General features: G+C 45.2%; 1 protein-coding gene across 6 annotated transcripts in view; it reads left to right on the forward strand.

The window, feature by feature from the left end:
• TRANK1 (tetratricopeptide repeat and ankyrin repeat containing 1) overlaps window positions 1–24,663 on the forward strand; it is a 97,638-nt gene that overhangs the window by 29,789 nt on the left and 43,186 nt on the right. For all 6 annotated transcript variants that reach the window (XM_061127745.1, XM_061127744.1, XM_061127743.1 and 3 more), the window contains 8 exons: window positions 1,712–1,830; window positions 4,651–4,734; window positions 5,337–5,475; window positions 7,614–7,745; window positions 12,914–13,084; window positions 21,373–21,534; window positions 22,382–22,636; window positions 24,303–24,479. In XM_061127745.1, the coding sequence (XP_060983728.1) occupies window positions 1,712–1,830; window positions 4,651–4,734; window positions 5,337–5,475; window positions 7,614–7,745; window positions 12,914–13,084; window positions 21,373–21,534; window positions 22,382–22,636; window positions 24,303–24,479 (1,239 nt within the window). The remainder of the gene's footprint in view (window positions 1–1,711; window positions 1,831–4,650; window positions 4,735–5,336; window positions 5,476–7,613; window positions 7,746–12,913; window positions 13,085–21,372; window positions 21,535–22,381; window positions 22,637–24,302; window positions 24,480–24,663) is intronic.

A 24,663-nucleotide genomic window follows, 5' to 3' on the forward strand; every position in this document is an offset into this window, starting at 1 on the left:
TTTTTCTTGTTTCGCCGAGTGGGGGCTGCTTTTTGTTGCGGGACCCAGGCTTCTCACTGTAGTGGCTTCTCTTGTTGCGGAGCACAGGTTCTAGGTTTGGGCTTCAGTAGTTGCAGCACAGGGGCACAGTAGTTATGGCATTTGGGCTTAGTTGCTCTGCAGCATGTGGAATCGAACCCATTTCCCCTGCATTGGCAGCTGGATTCCCATCCACTGTACCACCAGAGAAGTCCTCCCTTTGTGTCTTTTAAAAGCCACTGTTGTGGGGCTTCTGTGGCTGTCCACTAGCTAAAACTCTGCACTTCCAACACAGGGGGTGCAGGCTGGATCCCTGGTTGGGGAACTAAGATCCTACATGCTGCGTGGCACGGCCAAAAAATAAAAAAGTGTACAATCCAATGGTTAAGAAAAACTAACAGCCCTGCTCTGTCAGAAGCCACACCAGAGTTGGGGAATTCCAGACAACTGACTCTTTGGTGTGGCTGCCCCTCTAAGAAATCTGGATCCTGAGGGGGAAGTTAACAGGACTTCTTAAAATGAAAAGTGAAAATGAAGTCGCTCAGTCGTGTCCACCTCTTTGCGACCCCAAGGACTGTAGCCCACCAGGCTCCTCCATCCATGGAGTTTTCTAGGCAAGAGTACTGGAGTGGGTTGCCATTTCCTTCTCCACAGGACAGCGCAATCCTAACTTTTCTACCTGTTTGGAGGATAACTGTTTGCCTATGGCCCAATTTCTAAATTTTGAAAAATATATTTATGAAAATTGTGCATCCTGTTTGTATACTGTATGTTTGTTTTGCTATTTGGCTACTCATTTGTGGAGATTGATAACCTTAGAAGTAGGACCCTGTTATACTGGCCCCTGACCTGTCCCACTTGGATATTCTCATCCACAAGTTTGCAGGGTCATGAGAGGCAAAATGTTGATGGGCCTCTAGGTTGAAAGAGTGCAAACTGACTAAAAGAACTGCTCAGTCTGGGTTCTGTCTTGGTTTTGTCATGAACTAGCTGCATGATAAGCCACAAAGCTTGACCTCATTTGTCACAGCTTCTCACTGTTGGATGAAAATAATATTTGTCACATTTTTCTTAAAGGAAGTGAGTTTAATAACTTCCCTTAAGTGCCCACTTCCTCCTTCATAAATGGAGCTAATAGGCACTGCCTTATTGGTTTGTTTGAGGGATTAATACAATGTATATCACTGGGCTCAGCGGATAGAGAAGCTATTATGTAATAGCTCACAATCAACTGCCTTAAGGGACTGACTTTCACCTGAACTTAAAATGATCGCCACTTCAATTATATAGGACTTTATGCTTTGAAAAGGCCCTTCTTTGTTATTTTAATTTTTAAAATTTTTATGCCCTTTTTGGAGGTTACTTTCTGTTAATAGTCATTACAAAATGACTGTATTCCCCATGTTGTACAAAACATCCTTGAGTCTATGCCTCCCACTCCCATAATCCTCTACGGCCCCTCTTTTTTCTTTCTTTCTTTTTTTTTTTTTTGGCTGCTTGGGATGGAACCCATGCCTCCTGCATTGAAGGCTCAAAATCTTAACCACTGAACTACCAGGGAAGTTGCTCTCTTTTCTTTTTGATATTTTAAATTTATCCGTTGTCTATGTATGCTCTTAATTGGGGGACCTTTTCCTAGATGTTCTAGATTTTCCCCAAGTTAAAATTTCTAACCTCTGGAACTTTCTTTCAGGTGACTCCGTTGTTTTGCAGAGTTTTTTGCCCTGCTTTGATCGTATTTTCACTACTGGATTCTCCAATGAAGTGTGGCAATCTGTAATAGAAAAGTTGGCAAAGAAAGGATTATGGCATGTAAGTAAAAGGAGATAGCTCTCTTGTGAGGAAAGGCAGATTGAATTTCCTTAATTTGATTAAATTTCTTTCTCTCTGCTGGCACTTGGATTATAATTCAGTACTTATTTATCTTGATGCCAAGGTAACTTTTTTACTGTCATGCCATTAAAGATGAAAAGTCATTGACATAATATTAGTTCACCAGATTCCATTTTTTAAGCTAGGAAAACGGTTTGTGGCAACCTCACTCTGTGCTCTATGTCGCCATTGCCATCAAAGAAATGTAAAGTCCGGATGCTAATGGTGACGGGGAATGAGGAAAATAAGCAATTGTCTGTTCATCTTTATAATGGTCTTTATACGGCAGCATGTGCCGGCTGGGGCCTGATGACCTGCTTGTGCTTCTCAGAGGATTTCTGTATGACGTCAAAAGACTGTTACCCTCGGGTAGCAGCGAGACTATAGGACCTGCACCCACAGCCAGGAATCCATAGAATGAAGGAGCCCAGTGGCTTCCATGCCACACAGGTGCCTCCCTGAATCCGAGTCCTCCGCTGTCTGTCCTAAGCTAATTCTTTCCTCTCTGAGCCTCACTTCCTCATTTGCAAGTTGCAGGATATAAGCCTATTCCCTCCTGGTTGTGGGGGAGGATTAGAAATAAGGACCAATAGCACCTGATAATAGTATCATTATATTATTTTATCATTACTATCACGGTAAGCCCTTGATGATAACAGTGTTCGCTGAAGTTACAGCGTGCCGGGCGCTGAGCCTGAGGGGTTTTGTCACCTGGCACCTGTGTGTTCAGTGTCCAATGAGTAGTGGCTGTCATTGACGGTGGCCTATAATCGCTCCTGAGGATGGGCTGGTCCAGAGAGGGAGTTTGGTTAGAAATGGCCTGCAGGCTTTTTAAAGCCATGCAGCCCAGAAAAATCACAAAAGCAAGAGCAACCTGTAAGAACTCCAGACCCAGGAAGGCCAGGTGACCTTAGGATGCAGGATTCTTCAGTTTTTTAGAAGGTCATGGATGCTGCTGGGAATCTAATGAGATCAATGGGACTCTGTTTTCGTGCGTGCTTATGCATGCACACAGACACACGCGCACACACATACACAATTATGTGTGTAGCTTCAGGGAGTTCATAGGAAGTCCCTAAAGTCCAGCCACAGGCTCCCGGAAGCTCACCGCCATATTACAGTCTTGAGAATGAGGCAGTGATGGGGAGGAAAGCAGGCTAGACTCTTGGGAAATCAAGATTCAGAAATCCAGGGTCCTGGTAACAAGAGATCTAGGATCTTCTTTTTTCTGATAAGGTGGGTAAACTAAGAGCTCTTTCTAGCTTTATTTTTATAAGTTCTGAAGTTCTGTAATTTAGGGTAGATCTGTGAGTGGGAAGCTCTCAGCATCATTAGCAGGAAAGTAGTTCTGTCTACAGCCCCGGGAAAAGAACCTTTTATATGTCCCCTCTTCCCAATGTGGGATCAACGTGGATAGACCCCTGGAGCCTGGGTGGGAAGGGAGGGAGTGGGAGCCCAGCAGCTGCTGGCAGGCTACTGCCCAGCCAGCCAAGAAGGCCCAGGAATCCAGCCAAGTGGTGGCCCCATATCCTACCAGCAGTGGGGCCCAGGCCATTTCCAAACACTGTAGGCAGAGACATCTTATAAAAACCAAGCCAGCCATCAGGATTGTCAGAGCTCTGAACCTATCATCTGGGTGAGTCTGGGCTGTGGGGCCTGCTTATGGTGAGTAGTTAGGAGTGGGCATCATCCACTGGTGGTCCAGGGGCTAAGACTTGAGCTCCCCATGCAGGGAGCTGGGGTTGGATCCCTGGTCAGGGAACTGCACCCCACATGCCACAGCTAAGGGTTTGCATGCCACAACTAAAGATGCTGTGTGCTGCAACAAAGGTGGAAAATCCCACACACCACAGCTGAGACCTGGTGCAGCCAAATAAATAAATTTTAAAAATTAAAAAAAAAAAAAAATGTGGGCATCAAACTGAAAGAAGTTGGAAGCAAGATGTAGCCACAGGCTGAGTTCCTGTGGTCCCATGCCCACTTGCAAGAGCATTCATGGGGGCAGTGGATCCTGAGTCTGGATCGCCAGCCAGTCAAGGTCATGCCGAGCCTAGAATTCCTGGACCAACCAGTGTACCTGGATGTGCTAACTGTCTGAAAAGGAAAACTTGCTTAACTTCTCTCAGATTTAGCTTAGGGTGAGTGATTTAACAACAGGGTTTTCGAGGGGAAAAAAAAAAATCCTGATTTGTGGCATTTGCCACTTCCTGTAGTGTAAATGCTCTCGATTTCCATGGCCAGTCTCAAGCTGCTAAGTCAACTGTAGGGCTTGGATTTGGGAAGAGACGTGCACAGTCAGCTCCCACTCTGATCGCTCCAACATAGCCCTCAATAGGGTCTCATGGACCCCAAATAGCACTAAGGTGCTGAAGAATAAATTCGGATGGGTTATTTCAAAAGGATTTGTTTCTTCTGCTTGCTAAGCTTTAAGAACGTTGTGGGAGATTACTTCTTTACTTCCCTGCCCCAGTGCTCTCCCAGTGCTGCCCGCCATCAGCCACTCCCGTCTTCAGCAGGCTTTGAGGAAAGGCAGAGAAAACCCATGTCTCAGCACAAGTAGGAATTTCACCAGACAGAGACACGTGGATTATCATGGCTAAGGCCAAAGAGTTTGGCAGGTGGCTTAAAAGAGAACCAGGGCTAGAAGCTGTCCTGTTTTGTCTTGTTTCTGAGTCTTAAAGCTTAAGATTACTTTCGTTTTAATAACCCATGTGGAGAACATAATTGTTCCAGCTTTTTCTGTTTCTCCCCTTTCATCAGTCATTTCTGCTCCTGTCAGTGAAGAAAGACCGGCTTCCAAGAAATCTCCACGTCCCAGATTTATCACTGAAAAGTCTCTTTGAGGTAAGGTAGCTTCTTGACATGCATGGTTTCCATTCAGACCTCTTCCCACGTATGGTGACTGGGACCCTCCCCTTCAGCTGCCTCACTGCAGATGTGTTGTTTATGGTGATTGTAGGCTGCGGCCACAGCGAATCGGGGCTTTACTGATTCTAAACTCTTTGGGTGGAGGCTGGGATGAGGGGGACTTGGATGAAGGCAATCAAAAGGCACCAACTTCCAGTTATGTGATAAATAAGCATTAGGGATGGCACACAAGTACAACTTGATAAATATAACTTCACACTGCTCTGTGTTATGTATGAAAGTTGTTAAGAGAGTAGATCCTAAGAGTTATCATCACAAAAATTTTTTTCTTTTTTTTTTAATTCAATTTTGTATCTCTATGAGATGAAGGATATTCACTAAACTTGTAATAATCATTTCACGATGTACCTAAGTCAAATTATTATGCTGTACACCTTAAATGTGCACAGCCCTGTATGTCTATTCTTTCTCAATAAAACTTGAAGGAGAAAACCCCAAACTTCATAGGGAAGGAGTCTGAAGTTTCGCATTGATGTGGCAGCTGCCATAATTCTTCCTGTGTGTGTTTTTCCCCCTAGAAATATGTCTTCATCACACCTTATGAGAAAGTGGAGCAGGTGCCCAGGTTAGTGCAGTGGCTCATCTGCATGGGTGCGAATGTTGAGAGCATCGGACAGTACCCTCTGCACACCCTCATGCGCCTCTGCATCCGAGCCGGTGAGTTCTTTCCTGGTGGTACGCCCTCCACGCTGCCCTCCAGCTCAGACCTCGGGGACTGCGCTTAACTCAAGTGAAAGCAGAACGTGGCCACGTAAATGTGGAATATTCAGATGATCTGAATGGTCAATGATTTGATTATTCAAGTATATGAAGGCAGCAAGGAAATAGCACCACTTTTTCTTTCTCCTGGAACCTCATAGCTTCAGGAGGCCCACCCTGAAAGGATTCCGTGTTCTCAGACAGATGCTGGCAGCAGACTGGAGCCCTGGGATTCAAAAATGGGCCTTGGGACAGACAGCCTTTGCTGGATAGAGCTCTCAGGGGAGCTGTGGAATTCCTTCCTGCTGGCCAAGTCAGCCGTGGTCTTTTTCTGAGTTCATTTTTCCCTCTCAACTAGAGGACCAACTAATGTGTATGTGGGGGGAATCCCAAGATAAACACTGGCTATTGCTGATATAGTTGGCTTGTGTTTTTTTTTTTTAAGTAATCCTGTTTTCATATATATATATATATATACTTTTTTTGCATTTTTAGTCTTTACCACCTGGCTATAGGATTTCAATTTTAAAATACTTTTTATCATTAAAACACACACACACACAATATCCACATTAATACATTAGATAGAAACCTGTTTTGTTTTCTTTTTCCCCAAGCATATGTAGCATCAATGTTGGACACTGATCCAAACAATCTTAGGGCCAGAAGGAGCCAAGAGGACTTGTCTACACTGTCTTGTCTTTCTAGGCTGTAGCGTCTTCTCAGGATACAAGTGGCATGGCCAGGGGCTTAAAGACCTAAGCCACCATCTTTGCTTCAGGCGGATTTACCCTGTCATTATGCGTTTTATCTGTTGGAGAATCCATACGAGCATTTACTTATACACATTTTGGTGACTAAATTATTTAAACGTATAATGTCTGAATAAAAGCAATCTAATCCAATGCTCCCAGTTTCAAATTAGGAGTGTCTCTGGGTGTGAAAATCACAGTCCCTCTCTGTGCCTACTTTTTAAGTTTGTTCCTGTGGTTATAGGCTAAGATCAAGTCTTCACCTTTATGCCTGATTCTCTTCTCACTCTGACATGGTGACAAATGGTGTCCACAGAGTTGGCAGAACTGTGTGGCTTTTCAGAACCCACTGGAAGGAATCTGGGAGAAGCATTTGAAATCTCTGTCCTGTTTATAGACATGCAGTGGGGTGCTGTTGGTGCCCGGCCCCCATCATCTTTATGACCAGTGGCCCCATCTCCTGCTGCTCCGCAGCTGCCTCGTTCGCCAGAGAGCTGCCCTTTGCCAGTAGGCACCCCGTCCCTCCCTGGGGGCGGCTCTGTAGCTCTGGATTGACTGGCACTGGGCTACAGAAGGCGAGCACCTGCCTCAAGGTGCCATGGTGCAGCTCCTGAGCCACAAGCTCCCCGAGGGTTGAGGCTGAAGGCTGCTCAGCTGAGGCCACATCTCTGCTTGCTTCCATCCCCGGCCCTGCTTCCCTCCTCTCTTTCTCCCCAGCTCCCTCTGCCAATAAATCACACATACAAGAATCCTTGTCACAGGCTGTGCTTCTAGGAAGTGGGGCTTCCCAGATGGCCCAGTGGGTTAAAACTTTGCCTGCAATGTAGGAGACACAGGAGACATGGGTTTGACCCCCTGGGTTGGGAAGATTCCCCTGGAGGAGGAAATGGCAACCCACTCCAGTATTCTTGCCTGAGAAATCCCATGGACAGAGGAGCCTGGTGGGCTACAGTCCAAGGGTCGCAAAAATTTGGACACAACTGAGCACAGCTCAGCTTCTAGGGAATTGAAGTCAAGTTTTCTATGAATAACTAACTATGACTTGTGTTGTCAACGCACACATTTTGGGACTTCCTTGGCAGTCCAGTGATTAAGATTCCATACTTCCAATGCAGGGGGCACAGATTTGATTCCTGGCTGGGGAACTAAGATCCCACTTGCTGCATGGTGTGGCCGAAAGTTTTTAAAAAATAAAAAAGCATCGACATGCAAACTCTGTCTCCACACCCGGGCAAGTGACAGTGTATGTTGGATGCCCCCTTGGGCTCCCTTAGCGTGGTGCACAGTGATTTGCTTTCCTGCTCTTTGGTCTGTTAAAATAACATCAGTCATTCGTTCCTTCAGGGGAAAGCCAACTTTTCAGGTGGTTAATGGACTACAAGCCCGAGTTGAAAGGTCGCATCAACCAGAAGGATGAGGATGGCTGCACTGTCCTCCATGTGGTTGCCGCCCACTCCCCAGGGTACCTCGCCAAGCGTAAGTGGCCGCACCATTCGGACTCAGGTGCTAGGGAACCCACACAACTGACCACTTTACCTATTCCATCCCGTGACTGGCTTTAATAATCAAAAATATCAAATTATGAACTCCTTTTTTTTTTATATATATTTTCAGTTTGCTTTTCAGAAAAAAGTTTTTTCTGATATATTTTGTGCTTGAAAGTTTTACCTAGTGATAACTCTTCTAGAGGAAAAAGTACTTGTATAGATTTAAATTAAAAAAAATTCTGTGGTTTAAGACTATTAATTTTTTTCTGGATTTAATTATTACAAAATTATTACTACAGAGAACACTAAAACAACCTAAGTATATTAAATTTTCTGTAGGTAGTTATGAAAGATAAAAAAAGAATTGGGGGAGGAAGGTAGAAGGATCATGAGTCATTGTGCCTTCTCAAAGGGTCTTGGCAGCTACTTAATTTTCCCTTAGGTTGATACTCTGGAAGTCAGGCGTTTTCACCTTCTTTGGGGCAACTTTGGTAATAGCGTTTGTTCTGTCTACTGTGTAACAAATCATCATAAACTTAGTGACTTAAAATGACCCTCATTTATTAGCTCACTATTTTATAGGTCACTAGTCTGGTGTGATCTGACTGAGTTTTTTGCTCAGAATCTCTCCCAGCTGAAATCAAGGTATTGACTGGGGCTGCGTTCTCATCTGGAGTTCTGGGCCATCCTCCAGGCTCGCATGATTGTGGCAGAATGTGGTTCCTTGTGTTTGGAGGACTGTTGTTGTTCAGTTACTAAGGCATGTCTGACCCTTTGTGACCCCCTGGACTGCAACGTGCCAGGCTTCCCCGTCCTTCACTATCTCCCGTAGTCTGCTCAAACTCATGTCCATCGAGTCAGTGATGCCATCCAACCATCTCATCCTCTGTCACCCCCTTCTCCTCCTGCCCTCAATCTTTCTGAACATCGGGGTCTTTTCAAACAAGTCAGCTCTTCACATCAGGTGGCCAAAGCATTGGAGCTTCAGCTTCAGCATCAGTCCTTCCCATGAACACCGAGGACTGATCTCCTTTAGGATGGACTGGTTGGATCTCCTTGCAGTCCAAGGGACTCTCAAGAGTCTTCTCCAATACCACAGTTCAAAAGCATCCATTCTTCGGCGCTCAGCTTTCTTTATAGTCCAGCTCTCACATCCGTACATGACCACTGGAACAGCCATAGCTTTGACTAAACAGGCTTTTGTTGGCAAAGTGTTGTCTCTGCTTTTTAATATGTTGTCTAGGTTTGTCATAGCTTTGCTTCCAAGGAGCAAGCGTCTTTTAATTTCATGGCTATAGTCACTGTCCTCAAGTGATTTTGGAGCCCAAGAAAATAAAATCTGTCACTATTTCCACTTTTTCCTCATCAATTTCCTATGAAGTGATGGGACCAGATGCCATGATCTTTTTTTTTGATTGTTGAGTTTTAAGCCAACTTTTTCACTCTCCTTCAGCTTCCTCAAGAGGCTCTTTAGTTTTTCTTATCTTTCTGCAGTTAGAGCTGTATCATCTGCATATCAGAGGTTGTTGATATTTCTCCTGGCCATCTTGATTTCAGCTTGTGATTCATCCAACCCAGTATTTTGCATGATGTACTCTGCATATAATTTAAATAAGCGGAGTGACAACATCAGCCTTGTACTCATTTCCCAATTTTGAATCAGTCTGTTGTTTCATGTCTGGTTCTAACTGTTGCTTCTTGACCTGCATACAGGTTTCTCAGGAGGAAGGTAAGTATTGGTCTGGTATTACCATCTCTTTAAAAATTTTCCACAGTTTGTTGTGATCCACATAGTCAAAGGGTTTAGCATAGTTAATGAAGCAGAAGCAGATGTTTTTCTGGAATTCCCTTGCTTTTTCTATGATCCAACGAATGTTGGCAGTTTGATCTCTGGATCTTGTGCCTTTTCTAAATTCAGCTTGAACATCTGGAATTTCTTGGTTCACATTCTGCTGGAGCTTAACTTGAAGGATTTTGAGCATTACTTTGCTAGCATCTGAAATGAGTGCAGTTGTACAGTAGTTTGAACATTCTTTGGCATTACCCTTCCTTGGGATTGGAATGAAAACTGACCTTTTCCAGTCCTGTAGCCACTGCTGAGTTTTCCAAATTTGCTGACATATTGAGTGCAGCACTTTCACGGCATCATCTTGTAGGATTTGAAATAGCTCAGCTGGAATTCCATCACTTCTTAGCTTTGTTCGTAGTGATGCTTCCTAAGGCCCACTTGACTTAATACTCCAGGATGTCTGGCTCTAGGTGAGTGATCACACCATCATGACTGTCTGGGTCATTAAGATCTTTTTTGTATAGTTCTTCAGTGTATTCTTGCCACCTCTTCTTAATCTCTTCTGCTTCAGTTAGGTCCTTACCATTTCTGTCCTTTATCATATCCATCCTTGCATGAAATGTTCTCTTGATAGCTCCAGTTTTCTTGAAGAAATCTCTAGTCTTTCCAGTTCTGTTATTTTCCTCTATTTCTTTGCATTCTTCACTTAACAAGGCTTTCTTATCTCTCCTTTCTATTCTCTGTAACTTTGCATTCAGTTGGGTATATCTCTCCCTTTCTCACTGCCTTTTGCTTCTCTCTTCTCAGCTACTTGTAAAGTCTCCTCAGACAATCACTTTGCCTTCTTGCGTTTCATTTGCTTTGGGATGGTTTTGGTCACTACCTCCTGTACAGTGTTATGAACCTCCGTCCATAGTTCTTCAGGCACTCGGTCTACCAGATCTAACACCTTGAATCTATTCATCACCTCCACTGTATAATCATAAGGGATTCGATTTAGGTCATACCTGAATTGTCTAGTGGTTTTCCCTACTTTCTTCAATTTAAGCCTGATTTTTTAATAAGGAGCTCATTATCTGAGCCACGGTCTTGTTTTTGCTGACTGTATAGGGCTTCTCCATCTTTTGCTGCAAAGAATATAATCAATCTGATTTTGGAATTGACCATCTGGTGATGTCCATGTGTAGAGTCATCTCTTGTGTTGTTGGAAGAGGGTGTTTACTATGACCATTGTGTTCTCTTGGCAAAACTCTGTTAGCCTTTGCCCTGTTTCATTTTGTACTCCAAGGCCAAACTTGCCTGTTACTCCAGGTATCTCTTGACTTCCTACTTTTGCATTCCAATCCTCTATGATGAAAAGGACATCTTTTATTGGTGTTAGTTCTAGAAAGGTCTTGTAGGTCTTCATAGAACTGTTCAACTTCAGCTTCTTTGGCATTATTTCTTGGGACCTAGACTTGGATTACTGTGATGTTGAATGGTTTGCCTTGGAAACGAACTGAGATCATTCTGTCATTTTTGAGATTGAACCCAAGTACTGCATTTCAGACTCTTTTGTTGACTATGAGAGTTACTCCATATCTTCAAAGAGATTCTTGTCCACAGTAGTAGATACAATGGTCCTCTGAATTAAATTCGCCCATTCCTGTCCATTTTAGTTCACTGATTCCTAAGGTATTGATGCTCACTCTTGCCATCTCCTGCTTATCCACTTCCAATGTACCTTGATTCATGGACCTAACATTCCAGGTTCCTATGCAACATCATTCTTTATAGTATCAGACTTTACTTTCACCAGCACGTTTGGGGTGGTGATCTCATCCACAACTGGGCATCATTTCTGCATTGGTCCAGCCTCTTCATTCTTTCTGGAGCTATTAATAATTGCCTTCCCCACTTCCCTGGTAGCATATTGGACACCTTCCGACCTGGGGGGCTTATCTTCTGGTGTCATATCTTTTTGCCTTTTCACACTGCTCACGAGGTTGTTGTGGCAAAAATAGTGGAGTGGTTTACCATTCCCTTCTCCCGTGAACCATGTTTTGTCAGAACTCTCCACGATGACCCATATGTCTTGGGCAGCCTGCACAGAATGGCTTATAGCTTCACTGAGTTATGCAAGCCCATTCACCACGACAAGGCTGTGATCCATGAAGGGGTTGTAGGACCAAGGTCCCCGTTTTCTTGCAGGCTGCCAGCCAGAGGCTACCGTCAGTTTCCACAGACCACACACATTCTTTGTCTAACGGCGTCCTCTGTCTTCAAAGCCAGCAGAGGAGAACTTCTTATGCATCAGATCCCTAGTACTTTGAATCTCTGCGCTCTTCCATCTCTGACCTCTAGACCTTTGACCTTTAGGGTTCATGTGATGAGATCAGGATAGTCTCCCTATCTTAAGGTCAGCTGCTTTGGGAAGTTAAATATATTTGTAAAGTCTCATCACAGTAGAGTTTAATTAGTATTAAATGGATAACTAGGAGAAGGTGTGTGTATACCGGGGTTGAGAGTCTCAGGGTCTGTCTGAGAATTTTGCCTTTCACAGTGCAATACTTGATGGGTGAGAAGTATGACTTTTAAATTTTGCCTTATTTTTGTGAAATGAGAGGTGAGCAGTTGTGACTGAGGAGATGGGAAAGGACAGCATCACAAGCAGGATGGTGTCTGGTGTAGAGGTGCTCTGTCAAGGTGGTGAATTGTCAGAAAGCATGGGTTTGGAAGCTGGGAATCAGGCACTGATTCTTGTAACTCTCTGTGCTCACATAAGTCTTCTTACCTCCAGGGATACACCTGTTACATTCTGAAAACAGTTGCTTCTGTGATCACAGAGACCCCTTGGTGCTTGGCAAATAAATGTTAAAGCAGCAGGTGGAGCCAGCAGCCAGAGGTGGGGTTAACGAAGGTTCAAACAGTGACAAGAAGACCTTGATGCAAAAGCAGTTGCCACTTTCTTTTCTTGTCCCCAGACAGACTTTTTTTTTTTTTTTTGGAAGTATGTTCTGTTTCCTCTCTAAGGAATAAAGAAATCTGAAGTCACAGCTTGCTGTCATCCTTACAGCTGTAGCGGTTGCCTAGCAACAAGAGTCCCCCTCTCTTTGCTTGTTGCCAAGGAGATGGGAGAAAGGTAGAGAGGAGTGCACTTCTGAACCTCTTAAAAGCTATTGTCCTTCCCGCTGCACATAGGGACTCCTGGCTCCGGGGACTCGGCTGGATTGCCCACGGCCAGCAGTTCAGCTTCTGTAAACAGAGGGACTCTGGTCCCCTTGACCTAGGCCACTCAGGCTGGGAACCGGGTGGACGTGTGGTCATGGGGACATCTCCTTATGGAAGAAACCGTGACAACCCCCCCTTCTCACTTTGGCCTGCTCTAGGGCAAACAGAGGATGTACAGATGCTCCTGCGCTTTGGGGCTGACCCCACCCTGGTGGATCGACAGTCCCGGTCTGCCGTGGATGTCCTGAAGAGGAACAAGAACTTCAGAGCCATTGACAAAATCAACACCCACTTGGAAAAGCTGGCAGCGTGTTCTAAGGACCTCCCAGGTACAGCTTCCAGGGAATTAACTTTTTCGAGGGGGCAAAACTGGTTCTGTGAAATTAGGTGCAAATCAGTATATCTTGTCTTAGTACATGAAGATGAAAGTGAGACCTCCCAGTCTTTGGAAAGCTTGTGTGCTTTTTTTTTGAAAGACAGAATGAGACAACTGTTGTTTAAAAAGTGTCTACTACATTCTAGGAACTTGGCCAAGTCTACCCTTGGGCAGTAAGCGTGATTTTTTTTTTTTTCCATGCACGCACATAGTAAAAAAGAAAAATATCAGACGGAACAGGAGATAACAAAAATCAAGCCCACTTCTGAGAAACAATCACAGCCAACAATTAAAAGTACATTTGTAACTCTATTTCTTGATTTGTCAGTTTGGACAGCATCTATGGACTGACTGCTATAAAGATAAAATGCAGCAAGTCAGCCCTTGTTGAATTTTGCCTAGTAAAGTGACTTGTGTCATTTACATTCTGTTCCTTAATTCTGGATTTTCTGTGCTTCATCTATAGACTGATTCTAAAAATTGAAAAAACATTAATTTACCTTTATATGGCAGTATGATTTCTACAACTAGTTGCATATTGCACCCAATGAGAAGAATCATCAAATGCCCTGAAAACTTTGCTCTTGAAATATTATACTCTCTAAGCATCCTAGTTTGATGACGCATACAAACACATCATTGTATATGTGTGTGTGTACAGATGTGTATGTACACACAAATGATATTAGGTTTGTTTAGACTTTTATTTAGATTGTAGCCCCAGCACATATATGCTTTTTTTTAGTTCTTGCACTCATATATAGCACTTGTGGCTCATGCTATCTGTCTAGATTTCTCTCTTGCTCTTCCAAGTACCAACTGCAGTAAGTTTTTCACTGCATAGTAGACTTAGAGGGTTTTTGAAAATGTCTTTATTCTGTCCTTAGATTGAGAATTGGTCTGCATATAGGCCTTGTATTTCATCGGTCCTCAGTTGCTCCTTCCCCCACGTTTTGCCATCTTTGAATTGGAATGCATGATCAGTTATGTGTCACAGTTTAATGGCAGCCTTTTCTGGCGTGTGACAGTATGGGATCTCTTGGATTTGTGAACTATGCTGTAAAACCTCGTTCCTTACACTTTGTATTCTTGCCTCCGTTACTGATGAGAAGTAATGTCAGTCTTATTTATTTTCCCTTCTAGAATTTCCTGTCCTTAGAGTTATAGAATTTCCCTGGGATATATCTAGGTGTGGGTCCTTATTCATTCTTCTTGCTTAGCACCTTATGATCCCTTTTAGTATAACATTTTTTTAGCTCAGGGAAATGATCTTCTATCATTTTGTTTCCTTCCAGTGTCTCTTTGCCACCACTTTCACATAGATGAGCTTCCCCTCTGCGTTCCCTAATGCTTTCTCTTTTTTTTCTTTCCAGATCTTTAACTAGGACTTTAGCTTTTCCTTTTATAATTCAGCTTGTCTATTGCATTTTTAAATTTGGGAACTCAGTTTTAATTTCTAAGAACTCTATTTGGTTCTGTTTCTTTTCTTTTTTTTTTTACTTTAAAAACTTGTGTGCAAAAAAAAAAAGAAAAAAACTTGTGTGCGTATATAAGTATCCCAGCCCCCTTCCTTTAAGAAGCGGGAAAACGCGCCTGCTGCTATCTTTGTTGTTGGCTGTTGTTGTTCTAGAGTCTATGGTCATGTCATAGAGTTGATAGGATTTCTTGACTGTTTTATGTTCAGGAGGATCATTTCTTTTTGTGCCATTGATTGAAAACTCCTTGGATCCTGTTAGCAGTTATGGATTCAAGGAGTCCAGTACTTCCTAGGCCTCGTCAAGTATTCAGAAGGGGAATCATCATCAAGTGGATAAAATGAGGACTAAGCATCTTTCAGACACTGAGATAGAAATCAATGGGGCTCTGCCAGGTGTGGGATGATAGGCATCCAGGATTCCTTCACCCAGCCCTCCCTCCCTTTGTTCTCCTCCTTTGGATTTTTAAACGGATCTTCCATATGTTAGATTCACAAGGAAGGAGAAAAGCACATGCATGTATTTTTTCGAAGTTCGACAGGACACGGCAGGTGAGCCCTCCTAAGAAAACAAAGAAACGGTCAGAGAAGTGGCAAAACCTAAAGTCTTTTCCTATTGCTTTGAGCACAAAGAGGCCATCTAGAAAAGCAACTGTGCTATTGGGAAGGGCGGCCTAAAAGAGAGTGTGAATATTGGCAATTCTTAGACACAGAAACACAGCGTGAATGGGGGACTGTTTTTTTTTTTCGTTTTCCCCTGGGTCCAGAAGATTACTTTGCCTCTTATCTCCTGGGATTTAATTTCCCCAGGAATGATCAGGCAAGCTTTCAGGTGGGGAAAAAAAGAAAATCTTTCAGGTGAAAGGAGGGAGAGCAAACGTCAGAGGAACTTGGAAAAGATGAGTGCTAGAGGCCCAGTTCCTCTCTGGGGGGTGAGGGGCACGAACATCCATGATGTCTGGACCATGTCTAAGTCATTTTGGGTGCCTAGGTCATTTTGAATAGGCTATCATCCACCTGGCCACATTGGCATTTGTTTTCCTCACCGCCTCCTGGAAAATTGACCCCTCTGCCCCCGACACATACACACAGACACACACACACTCACTCGACCTTCAAAAAACTAAGATCATGGCATCCAGCCCCATTACTTCATGGCAAATAGATGGGGAATCAATGGAAATAGTGATAGACTTTTTTTTCTTGGGCTCCAAAATCACTGCAGATGGTGACTGCAGCCATGAAATTACAAGACGCTTGCTCCTTGGAAGAAAAGCTATGACAAACCTAGACAGCATATTAAAAAGCAGAGACATTATTTGCCAACAAAGGTCTGTCTAGTCAAAGCTATGGTTTTTCCAGTAGTCCTGTATGGATGTGAGAGTTGGACCCTAACGAAGGCTGAGCAGCAAAGAATTGATGCTTTTGAACTGTGGTGTTGGAGAAGGCTCTTGAGAGTCCCTAGTACAGCAAGGAGATCAAACCAGTCAATCCTAAAGGAAATCAGTCCTGAATATTCCTTGGAAGGACTGATGCTGAAGCTGAAACTCTTAATATTTTGGCCACCTGATGTTAAAGAGCCAACTCATTGGAAAAGACCATGATGCTGGGAAAGATTGAGGGCAGGAGGAGAAGGGGGCGCGACAGAGGATGAGATGGTTGGATGGTATCACTGACTCAATGGACATGAGTTTGAGCAAGCTCCACGAATTGGTGATGGACAGGGAAGCCTGGCGTGCTGCAGTCCATGGGGCTGCAAAGAGTCGGACATGGCCGAGCGCCTGAGTGACAACAGCAACATGCAACTGAAGAACTGAAATTTTATTTAATTAACTTTATTTTTATGTAATTAAGTTAGTGGGCCTCTGTCTTGGACAGTGTCATTTTAGACTTTAACCCAGAATGGTTTTCTGTGCAGAGTAGTACTTGAGAAGACAGTGGGAGGGAAGGGCAAAAGGAGGGCCTGGAGCCATGGGAATAAAGGTAGATCTTCATAAAAATGAAGATTATATGGATTTTAATCTCTCTCCATTCACACATTAGTGTGCACGATGGAAGCATTATTTTTAGGAAGAGATGCTACCCAGGGGGCTGGTACCCTTGTTCCTGACCTGAGTTTAACTTGATGGGTTTTTTAAAAAATTCATTTATTCATTTTTAGGGCTTCCCCTGTGATTCAGTGGTAAAGAACCCACTTGCCAATGCAGGAGATGTGGGTTTGATCTCTGGGTCGGCAAGATCGCGTGGAGCAGGAAATGGCAACCCACTCCAGAATTCTTGCTTGGGAAATCCCATGGACAGAGGAACCTGGTGGGTTACAGTCCATGGGGTCACAAATGAGTCAGACACGACTTTGCAACTAAACAACAACAACAGTTTATTTATTTTTGACTGTGCTGGGGCTTCATGGCTGTGTGCAAGGCTTCTCGTTGTGGTGACTTCTCTTGTTGCAGAGCACCGGCTGTAGGCGAACGGGCTTCAGTAGGTGAGACCTACGGGCTTGCAGGCTCTAGAACATGGGCTCAGTAGTTGTGGTGCAGGGGCTTTAGTTGCTCTGAGGAATGTGGAATCTTTCTGGACCAGAGATTGAACCCATGTCCGCTACATTGGCAGGCAGATTCTTGTCCACTATACCACCAGGGAAGTCCACTTGATGGGTTTGGTTTTTCACATCTGGGTCCTGCGTAAAGCATCATTAGGACACTAGCTCGTGTGCCCAGATGAACAAGCTAGGATATAGGCTAGGATAAAAGATGTTCTCACCTTTGGCTCCTTCTGGTGGTTACTGTGCCCTATTCTGATGAAAATGAAGATGGTTATCTTTGGGTGGCTTTTGCATCTAGGTGAGAGAGCCTGAGAAATATAGGGTCTTGGTGAAGATTTCTGCTGTTCTCTAAATAAGAGCTTCCGTGAATGTGCACGTGAATCCTTTGGGAGCCTTTTAAATGCAGATTTTTGATTCATCAGATTGAGGGCAGGACCTTTCTCACTAGCTGCCAGGGGAAGGCAGGGCTCACAGGGCGGTAGGGAGGTTGGGGGCGAGGTGAACCGGAGAGGTCGGGGTTCCCTGTCTTTCCCTGCCCCTCACGGCAACCACTAGATGGCGGCATGTCCACCTTCTCCCGCAGCTTGACTGCCCTCGGGACCTAGAAGGCGATTGCAGCCTCTTCTGTTATTGTTCTCGGCGGGTTGTGATTTTTCCTTTGATTCACTGGTGCATGGCTTTTCGGAGAATAAATCCAGGCATCTGAAGCCTTTCTTTCCGGTCCTCCCCTAGGCGCCAGCTGCCTTCTGCTCTGTGAGGGTGCCTCTTGCCCACGACTAAGAGGATTCTGACCTCTGTGTGGCTGTTTCTCCCACAGATGGAGCCTGTGACTCAGAGGCCATGGTGTGTCGTCCTCGAGTCCCTTAGCACCACAAAATGCCCTCTTTTTCAGTAAATGCAGGCATGCGACATTGATGATACTGTTTCCTTATTATAAAATCAATAGATTCTTTTTTAAAAAAGAAAATATTCTTCATAAACCCACCTGCCTGGAAACATTAATATAGTTGTGATTTAGTCATTTACTCTTATTCCATGCATTTACAGTTACATATTTTAATTTTCTTTTATAAAAATGGATGGCTACATAAATTTCACTTGATAAAGTGTTTGTAATAAAGCTTGTCAGTTTCACCTTTTTTACCTCGAAAGGAAGATTTCATACAAAAGCAAAAATCTCCTTTTGAAATGATATATTTCTGTTTTTTAACAAGAAGACTCTGCCTGTAATGCAGGAGACATAGGAGATGTGGGTTTGATCCCTGAGTCGGGAAGATCCTCTGGAGGAGAAAATGGCACCCACTCCAGTATTCTTCCCTGGAAAATCCCAGGGACAGAGGAGCCTAATGGATTACAATCTATGTGGTCACAGAGTCAGACACACCTGAGCAACTAACACAAAAGAACTATTACAGCTGAGCACTATTGCAACTTTAAAATATCTCTTTTAATTTTAACTTTGAATCTGCTTGTATATATCTATTAAATATGATCATTGTAGAAAATTTGTAAAGATATCATTTTATATAAAAACAAAGGACTTCCCTGGTCGTCCAGTGGTTAGGACTCCACATTTACACTGCAGGGGGCACAGGTTCGGTCCCTAGTCGGGGGACTAAGATCCCATATGTCTTGGGAAGCGGCCAAAAAAGAAAAAAAATAAATACATTTTTTTTAAACAAATAAAAATAAAAACAAAAATTCATTGTAATCACACTTTGACATATTTTTATCTAGTCTTTTGGTTGGTGTTCCTTACTTAGTCATCTTTTTAAAAAACCTGTGATTATAATGTATAAACAACCTTATAACCCAAAGTTTCTTCTCCCTCTTACGCTTATAGAAAATTTAGGAAAAAAACAGACAAGTTCAGAGTAATAAATCACGTGTACCTACCCAGAGATGCCGACCCACAGCAGTGTTTCAGCACATTTCCTTTTATGCTTTTCTGTGTTGTTGATATCACTCTCTAGTTTCTTGCCTGATTTCTGTACCTTTCTCTGGTCTATAACCACCTTAATTATCCTGAACCACACAGCCACATGTTTACTATACACCTGCATCTAACTGTCTCTGCTGTCAAGTTTGGTCATCTTTCTGTTCAGTTTCAAATGACTTTTGTACTAAACTAACTGCCCAGGTGGAAGAATGATGCCGTGAGGCAGGAGGCAGGGGACAAGTGGCCAGGTTTCCATCTGCTTGGTGGAGAAGGAGCTTCCTCCTTTACCAAGGGTTCTATTTCCTGCATTGTGCGTTATCACTGTTTTCTGTGTCTTCAGAGGCATTCTTGGATGAAGGTGGGATGCCAGGCCCAGGGGTACTGTTCAGTCACTGTTATACCACACGGTTCATGTTCTCTGCCTCAGAGCGGGCTGCTTGCTTAGGTGATGTGGGTCTTCCTGGGCCAAGGGTTTCCACTTCCTTTTCTCTAGAGGTTAGTCCTCGAGGGGTCTTGCTTCTGTCTGGCACTGGAAAGTCTCTTGATTAGAAGGCAGTGGGGGTTTGCCCGGGAAGTTGGGGTGTGTGTGTGTTTCTGGCTCTCTGACCCAATCTTTCGAAAGGCGATCCGGGCGTGTATCAGAAGGCATGGCAGGTGACGTCGGAGCTCTGCTCGGCTCCCCTGGGTCCCTTCCCACTGTTGTGTGCTTCCTGATGTAAGCCCACGCCTAAGGCTCGTTCTCAAAGAGAACAGCCTATGGGCTTATGGAGCCTGCTTTGCTCAGGCTCCTTCAAGCCAGAAGGTGCATGGGAATTTACAGCCCCTAGGGCTTCCCTGATAGCTCAGTTGGTAAAGAATCCACCTGCAATGCAGGAGACCCCGGTTCGATTCCTGGGTCGGGAAGATCCGCTAGAGAAGGGATAGGTTACCCACTCCAGTATTCTTGGGCTTCCCTTGTGGCTCAGCTGGTAAAGAATCCGCCTGCAATGTGGGAGACCTGGGTTCAATCTCTGGGTTGGGAAGATCCCCTGGAGAAGGGAAAGGCTACCCACTCCAGTATCCTGGCCTGGAGAATTCCATGGACTGTATAGTCCATGGGGTCACAAAGAGTCGGACACAACTGAGCAACTTTCACTCACTCACTCACTCAAGGCAGGCTGTGGACAGTGGCAGACAGAGTTGAGAATCTGAAAGCCCATTCCCCTTGCCTTGGACAGCGCAGCTCTGAGTGATTTGCCCCAGATCCCCCAGGGGATCGTGGGGCTGACAGCCTGCCCGCTTCCTCCCCAGCCCTCACCTGCTCCCCCCACCCTCACTGGTCTCTTCTTTCTTGAACTACTTGCACACAAATCTTTGCCTTGAGATCTGCTGTGGGAGACCTGACTGCTGATGGGATGCTTTTATTTTTCCATCTCCTTTAAAGGGTCCCTGCTTCTGTTAGAACATGACGTCGAACATGCATTCACCTCTTCACCACATGATAGTACTTAAGCTGTGGGCCAGGTGTGAAAAACCCACATCCAGTTGATCTGTTTAGTAAGATTCCATGTTAACCAGAAGGGCTTTCTGAGTGTATAATCTGACACCAAATAAAGCATTTGCCCCTTTTCAGCCTTCCTTTATTGGGTGATTTCTAATCATAACTACTTTCTCAGTAAATTGAACCTATGGGATAGTGTCTTTGCTCTTTTGGCTCAAGAGCTGGCTCCTTACTCTTGGCTTTTTCCACTTGTCAATTAGATGCGTGGGTGGCTGGTGTGTAGTTGGATGTTGCTGCTGCAGTAAGCTACCCTCCTGCTGTTATATCCTTGAACTGTTGTATCAGTTATCCATTGCTACTTAACAAACAGCCCTCAAACCTAGTGATTTAAAGCAACAAGCACTTATTTAGTTCATGATCCTGCAGCTCAGCCACTGAGGCTGGGCTATTCTCATAGCTGTAACAGAACTTCTTCAAGTGTCTGCCTCTTGCTGATCTTGACTGGGCTCTTTCGTATCTGTGGGGCCTCAGTTTGGACCACTGGGTTGATTCGTCTTTGTTTTATGATGTTTCTTATCTAGCCTGGACCTGAATAGAACTAAACAGGGCTTCTTGAGGCTCAGGCTCAGAACTGGCACAAAACTCAACAATCAGGTCATGAAGCTAGGCTAGAGTGGTGGAAGCGGGGAACAGGTGCTCTGCGGTTGCCTGGCTACATGGAGGGGTGGAGAGGTATGATCGTCTTTGCAATCTATGCCTGTGGATCTCTGCAGTCACAAGAAGCATCTGGGGCTGTTTTGCAGAACTGAGCATTGGTGAGGGACCAGCTAACGAGGGGGACATTTTCCAAAAAGTCTGCGAGCAGCTGGTGACATACATGAACTCAGGAAGTCACTTGTTGCAGAAAAACTTTCTGAAGCAAGAAGTGGTTCAGAGGTTCTTGCGCCTCCTTTCTTCTTTGCAAGGTAAGGTTTCTGACAACCTTCAGTTGTGTTCAAAGATGCTGTATGCACCTTAAAACTCTTTTCTACTATCTGTTTAAGAATTGATTAAAAAATAAACGTCATGATCTACATGGAGAACATTCAAACGACACAGAACATTCTCCAGTGAAAAGTGGATCATCCACCCCTTGAACTTCCATCTTTAAATCTCATCCCTGGGGCAACCTCTGTCATTTATTTCATGTATCCTCCTGGAATTTGCATATACGATCCATTTACATTTTTTATTCGTTTTTTAAAATCTTTAAATGAGTATTTAAATAATTAAACATTCATTTGTTTGTGCTTAATTTTCTTTGCTGCACTCAGGCTTTCTCTTGTTGGGGCAAGCGGGGGCTACTCTCTAGTTGGGGTGCACAGCCTTTTTCTTGTGGAGGCTTCTGTTGTGGAACATGGACTCTTGGTGTGAGGGCTCAGTAGTCGTAGCAGATGGGCCTAGTTGCCCCATGGCATGTGGGATCTTCCTGAACCAGGGATTGAACCCATGTCTCCTGCATTGGCGAGTGGACTCTCAACCACTGGACCACCAGGGAAGTCCCTATCCTTTTAAAAATACCACAGATGCTTCTCCTCTCTGTTGGCTAAGACTGTACACTCCTTGGGTATTTCCAGCCTTCTCAAGACGCTCACTCGCGAGTGCTGTCACTGGGGTTCACCTGTGATTGAGTAGCGTGGCCGAAATAACTCAGTCCTTGTTTATGGTTTCCTGTAACTTGGGGCAGTGACGTCCCTCTGTTTAGGCTTGTGGCTGGGGACAGAAATCACAGGAACCTTTTTTTGGAGTGTGGTGTGTTCTTGTTTTTGAAAGAAATCCCTCCTGATCTGGTCTATGACATTGACCGCGGCTGTGCCAACGCCTTCTTCAAGTTTTTACTGGAAAAACAGAAGTGGCCCGAAGTGCTTTTGCTGCTGACCCGAAAGGTGAGCGGGCAGCCGCCGCTCGGGGACTGTCTCATCAAAGACTGCGACCTCTCGAACCTCGACCTCTGTGCCATCCTCCCCCACCTCAGGACCTGGGACCAGCGGAGGACCCTGCTCCTGGACCGCCTGATAGACCATGGAGGTGAGTCCCAGATGCTGAGTCAGCACCGGGGTCCTGCCAGGGGAGCCCAGGTGCCGCAGATTACGGCGCTTTCACTTGATTTTGGAGACTCCTTTTTATTTTTAAAAAATGTATTTATTTTTTGGCCTTGCTGTGGGGCATTCCCTGACCAGGGATCGAACCCACACCCCCTGCAGTGGAAGCATAGAGTCTTAACTCCTGGACCACCAGGGAAGTCCCTTGGATTCTCCTCCTGCCTCATTCTCTTTCTCCTCCATATCTTCTCAGTGGAAGCAGTGATCAGGTCAAGGCACTTTTGTGGATTCTTCCCTTCCCTCTGTGTTTTGTGTGAGAAACATCAGGTTTGTGGAGGGGCGTCAGCCCTGGTGCAGCCACAGGGGTCTTTTCCTCCTGACCCTCGGCTGGACCATTCCTGGCGATTGATACACTGTGTGGGTCCTTGTCAAACTCGGCGGTGTTGTTTTCTGATCCATGATTGGGATTTGTGGTGCTTGTTTTTAAAGAAACGGCCAGATAACGGGTGGGTGGAAACATCTGCCGCTTTCATCAGCACAGTCGCACTTGGCTGGATGTGTGTCTGGAGCGTGCAGACGGCTTGCTGGATCCGGTTTTATTTAAAGCTAATCTGGAAACACCAGCCTCCTCTCCCTACGCTTCCACCCCTCCAAAACCCCTTCCCCTAAGGCCACTACGAACTGGCTTCCATCTCCTCATTTATAAAATGGGAGTGACAATAGTCCCCCTTTCTCAGGGCTGCTTTGAATATTCAGGGTGTTCATGGATGCAGGATCTGGGCAGAGTGCCTTGGCTGCATGGTTTTCCACCCGCCTTGCAGTTTAAGGGAAATGACCTTCAGAGGGAGTGATGCCACACTGGTCCCAGCTCTCAGAGAGCCTTACAGAGCTTTCCGGTGTTGGCCTTACCCATGGGTTTCAGGAGACAGATGGATGGTTGCCTATTAATGTCTTCAAACCCATTCCTGACATGGAATCTTACTACCTTTGCCCCCAAACCATGGCAGTTGTGGAATTCCTGTTTTGTTCCTGGTGAAGCAAGCACTTATCGAAGGTCTCCCCGCGGTCAGGTGCCAGGGCCCAAGGATGGAGAGTGAACTCATGGCTGCCAGCGAGCAGCAGTGCAGGAAGGCTGCAGGTCCAAAGAGGGTGGAGGTCGGGGAGCCAGCAGTGCAGAGGAGAAACGTGGACTGAGCTAAAAAGAAGGTGATGTGCGCGTGGAGACAGGTCAGGGAACAGGATAAACGAGGGCTGACGGGCATTCTCGTGGAGAAGCTTCATAGGAGCAGAGGAAGTGGGAAGCTTGCTCATGTCCTGGTCACTGAGTGTGTGTCATGGAGAGGGTTGGACAGACACTGGGAGTTCATCTGCTCACACCGTCCCCATTCCAGGGCAGTGCTGACGATGGTCCTGCTGCAGCGAGGGAGAGGGAGCTGGCGAGATGGGAAAGGAGACGAGGCCCAGGAACAGGACACCTGGAGGGGGCAAGCTTTCCCCACAAGGGCACTGGGAAGCCCTTGCCTCCCAGAAAGGGAGGTGGCAGGAGGGCCTTGGAAGTGGGGTCCGCACCCTTTCTTGCTTTAGGCTGAAGGGCAAAAACGGTCCCACCCCTGGGATGTGGCTCACTGTTTCCTTCTCTCTGCCTCCCCCAGCCTTGCTGGAGGGTCTCCAGAGCAGCCGGGAGACGCCGCTTGCTGTGTGCATGAAGCACGAGGACTTCGACCTGGCCTTCCTCCTCTTGACCAAGGGCGCAGACCCCCGAAGTATTTCTCTCACAGAAGGTGACACTCCCTTGCATGCTGCGCTCCACATCTTTCTAGATATCAAAGGTAGGCTTCATTCTGTCAGCAGTCGTTTTCTTGAGGACGAAACTGGATATTAGAAAGGATGCTGTGGTCTTTGGTCTTTCCTATAGGAAAGCCAATGATCTGGAAAAGGTCTGTTTCTTGGCCAAGCCCCTCCCTTTTGGCCCCTCACCCATAGCTCAATCGGAAGGAGTGACCATCACGGGGA

The sequence above is a fragment of the Dama dama genome, chromosome 24 (genome assembly GCF_033118175.1).
Source record: "Dama dama isolate Ldn47 chromosome 24, ASM3311817v1, whole genome shotgun sequence".
NCBI classification, from domain to species: Eukaryota; Metazoa; Chordata; class Mammalia; order Artiodactyla; family Cervidae; genus Dama; species Dama dama.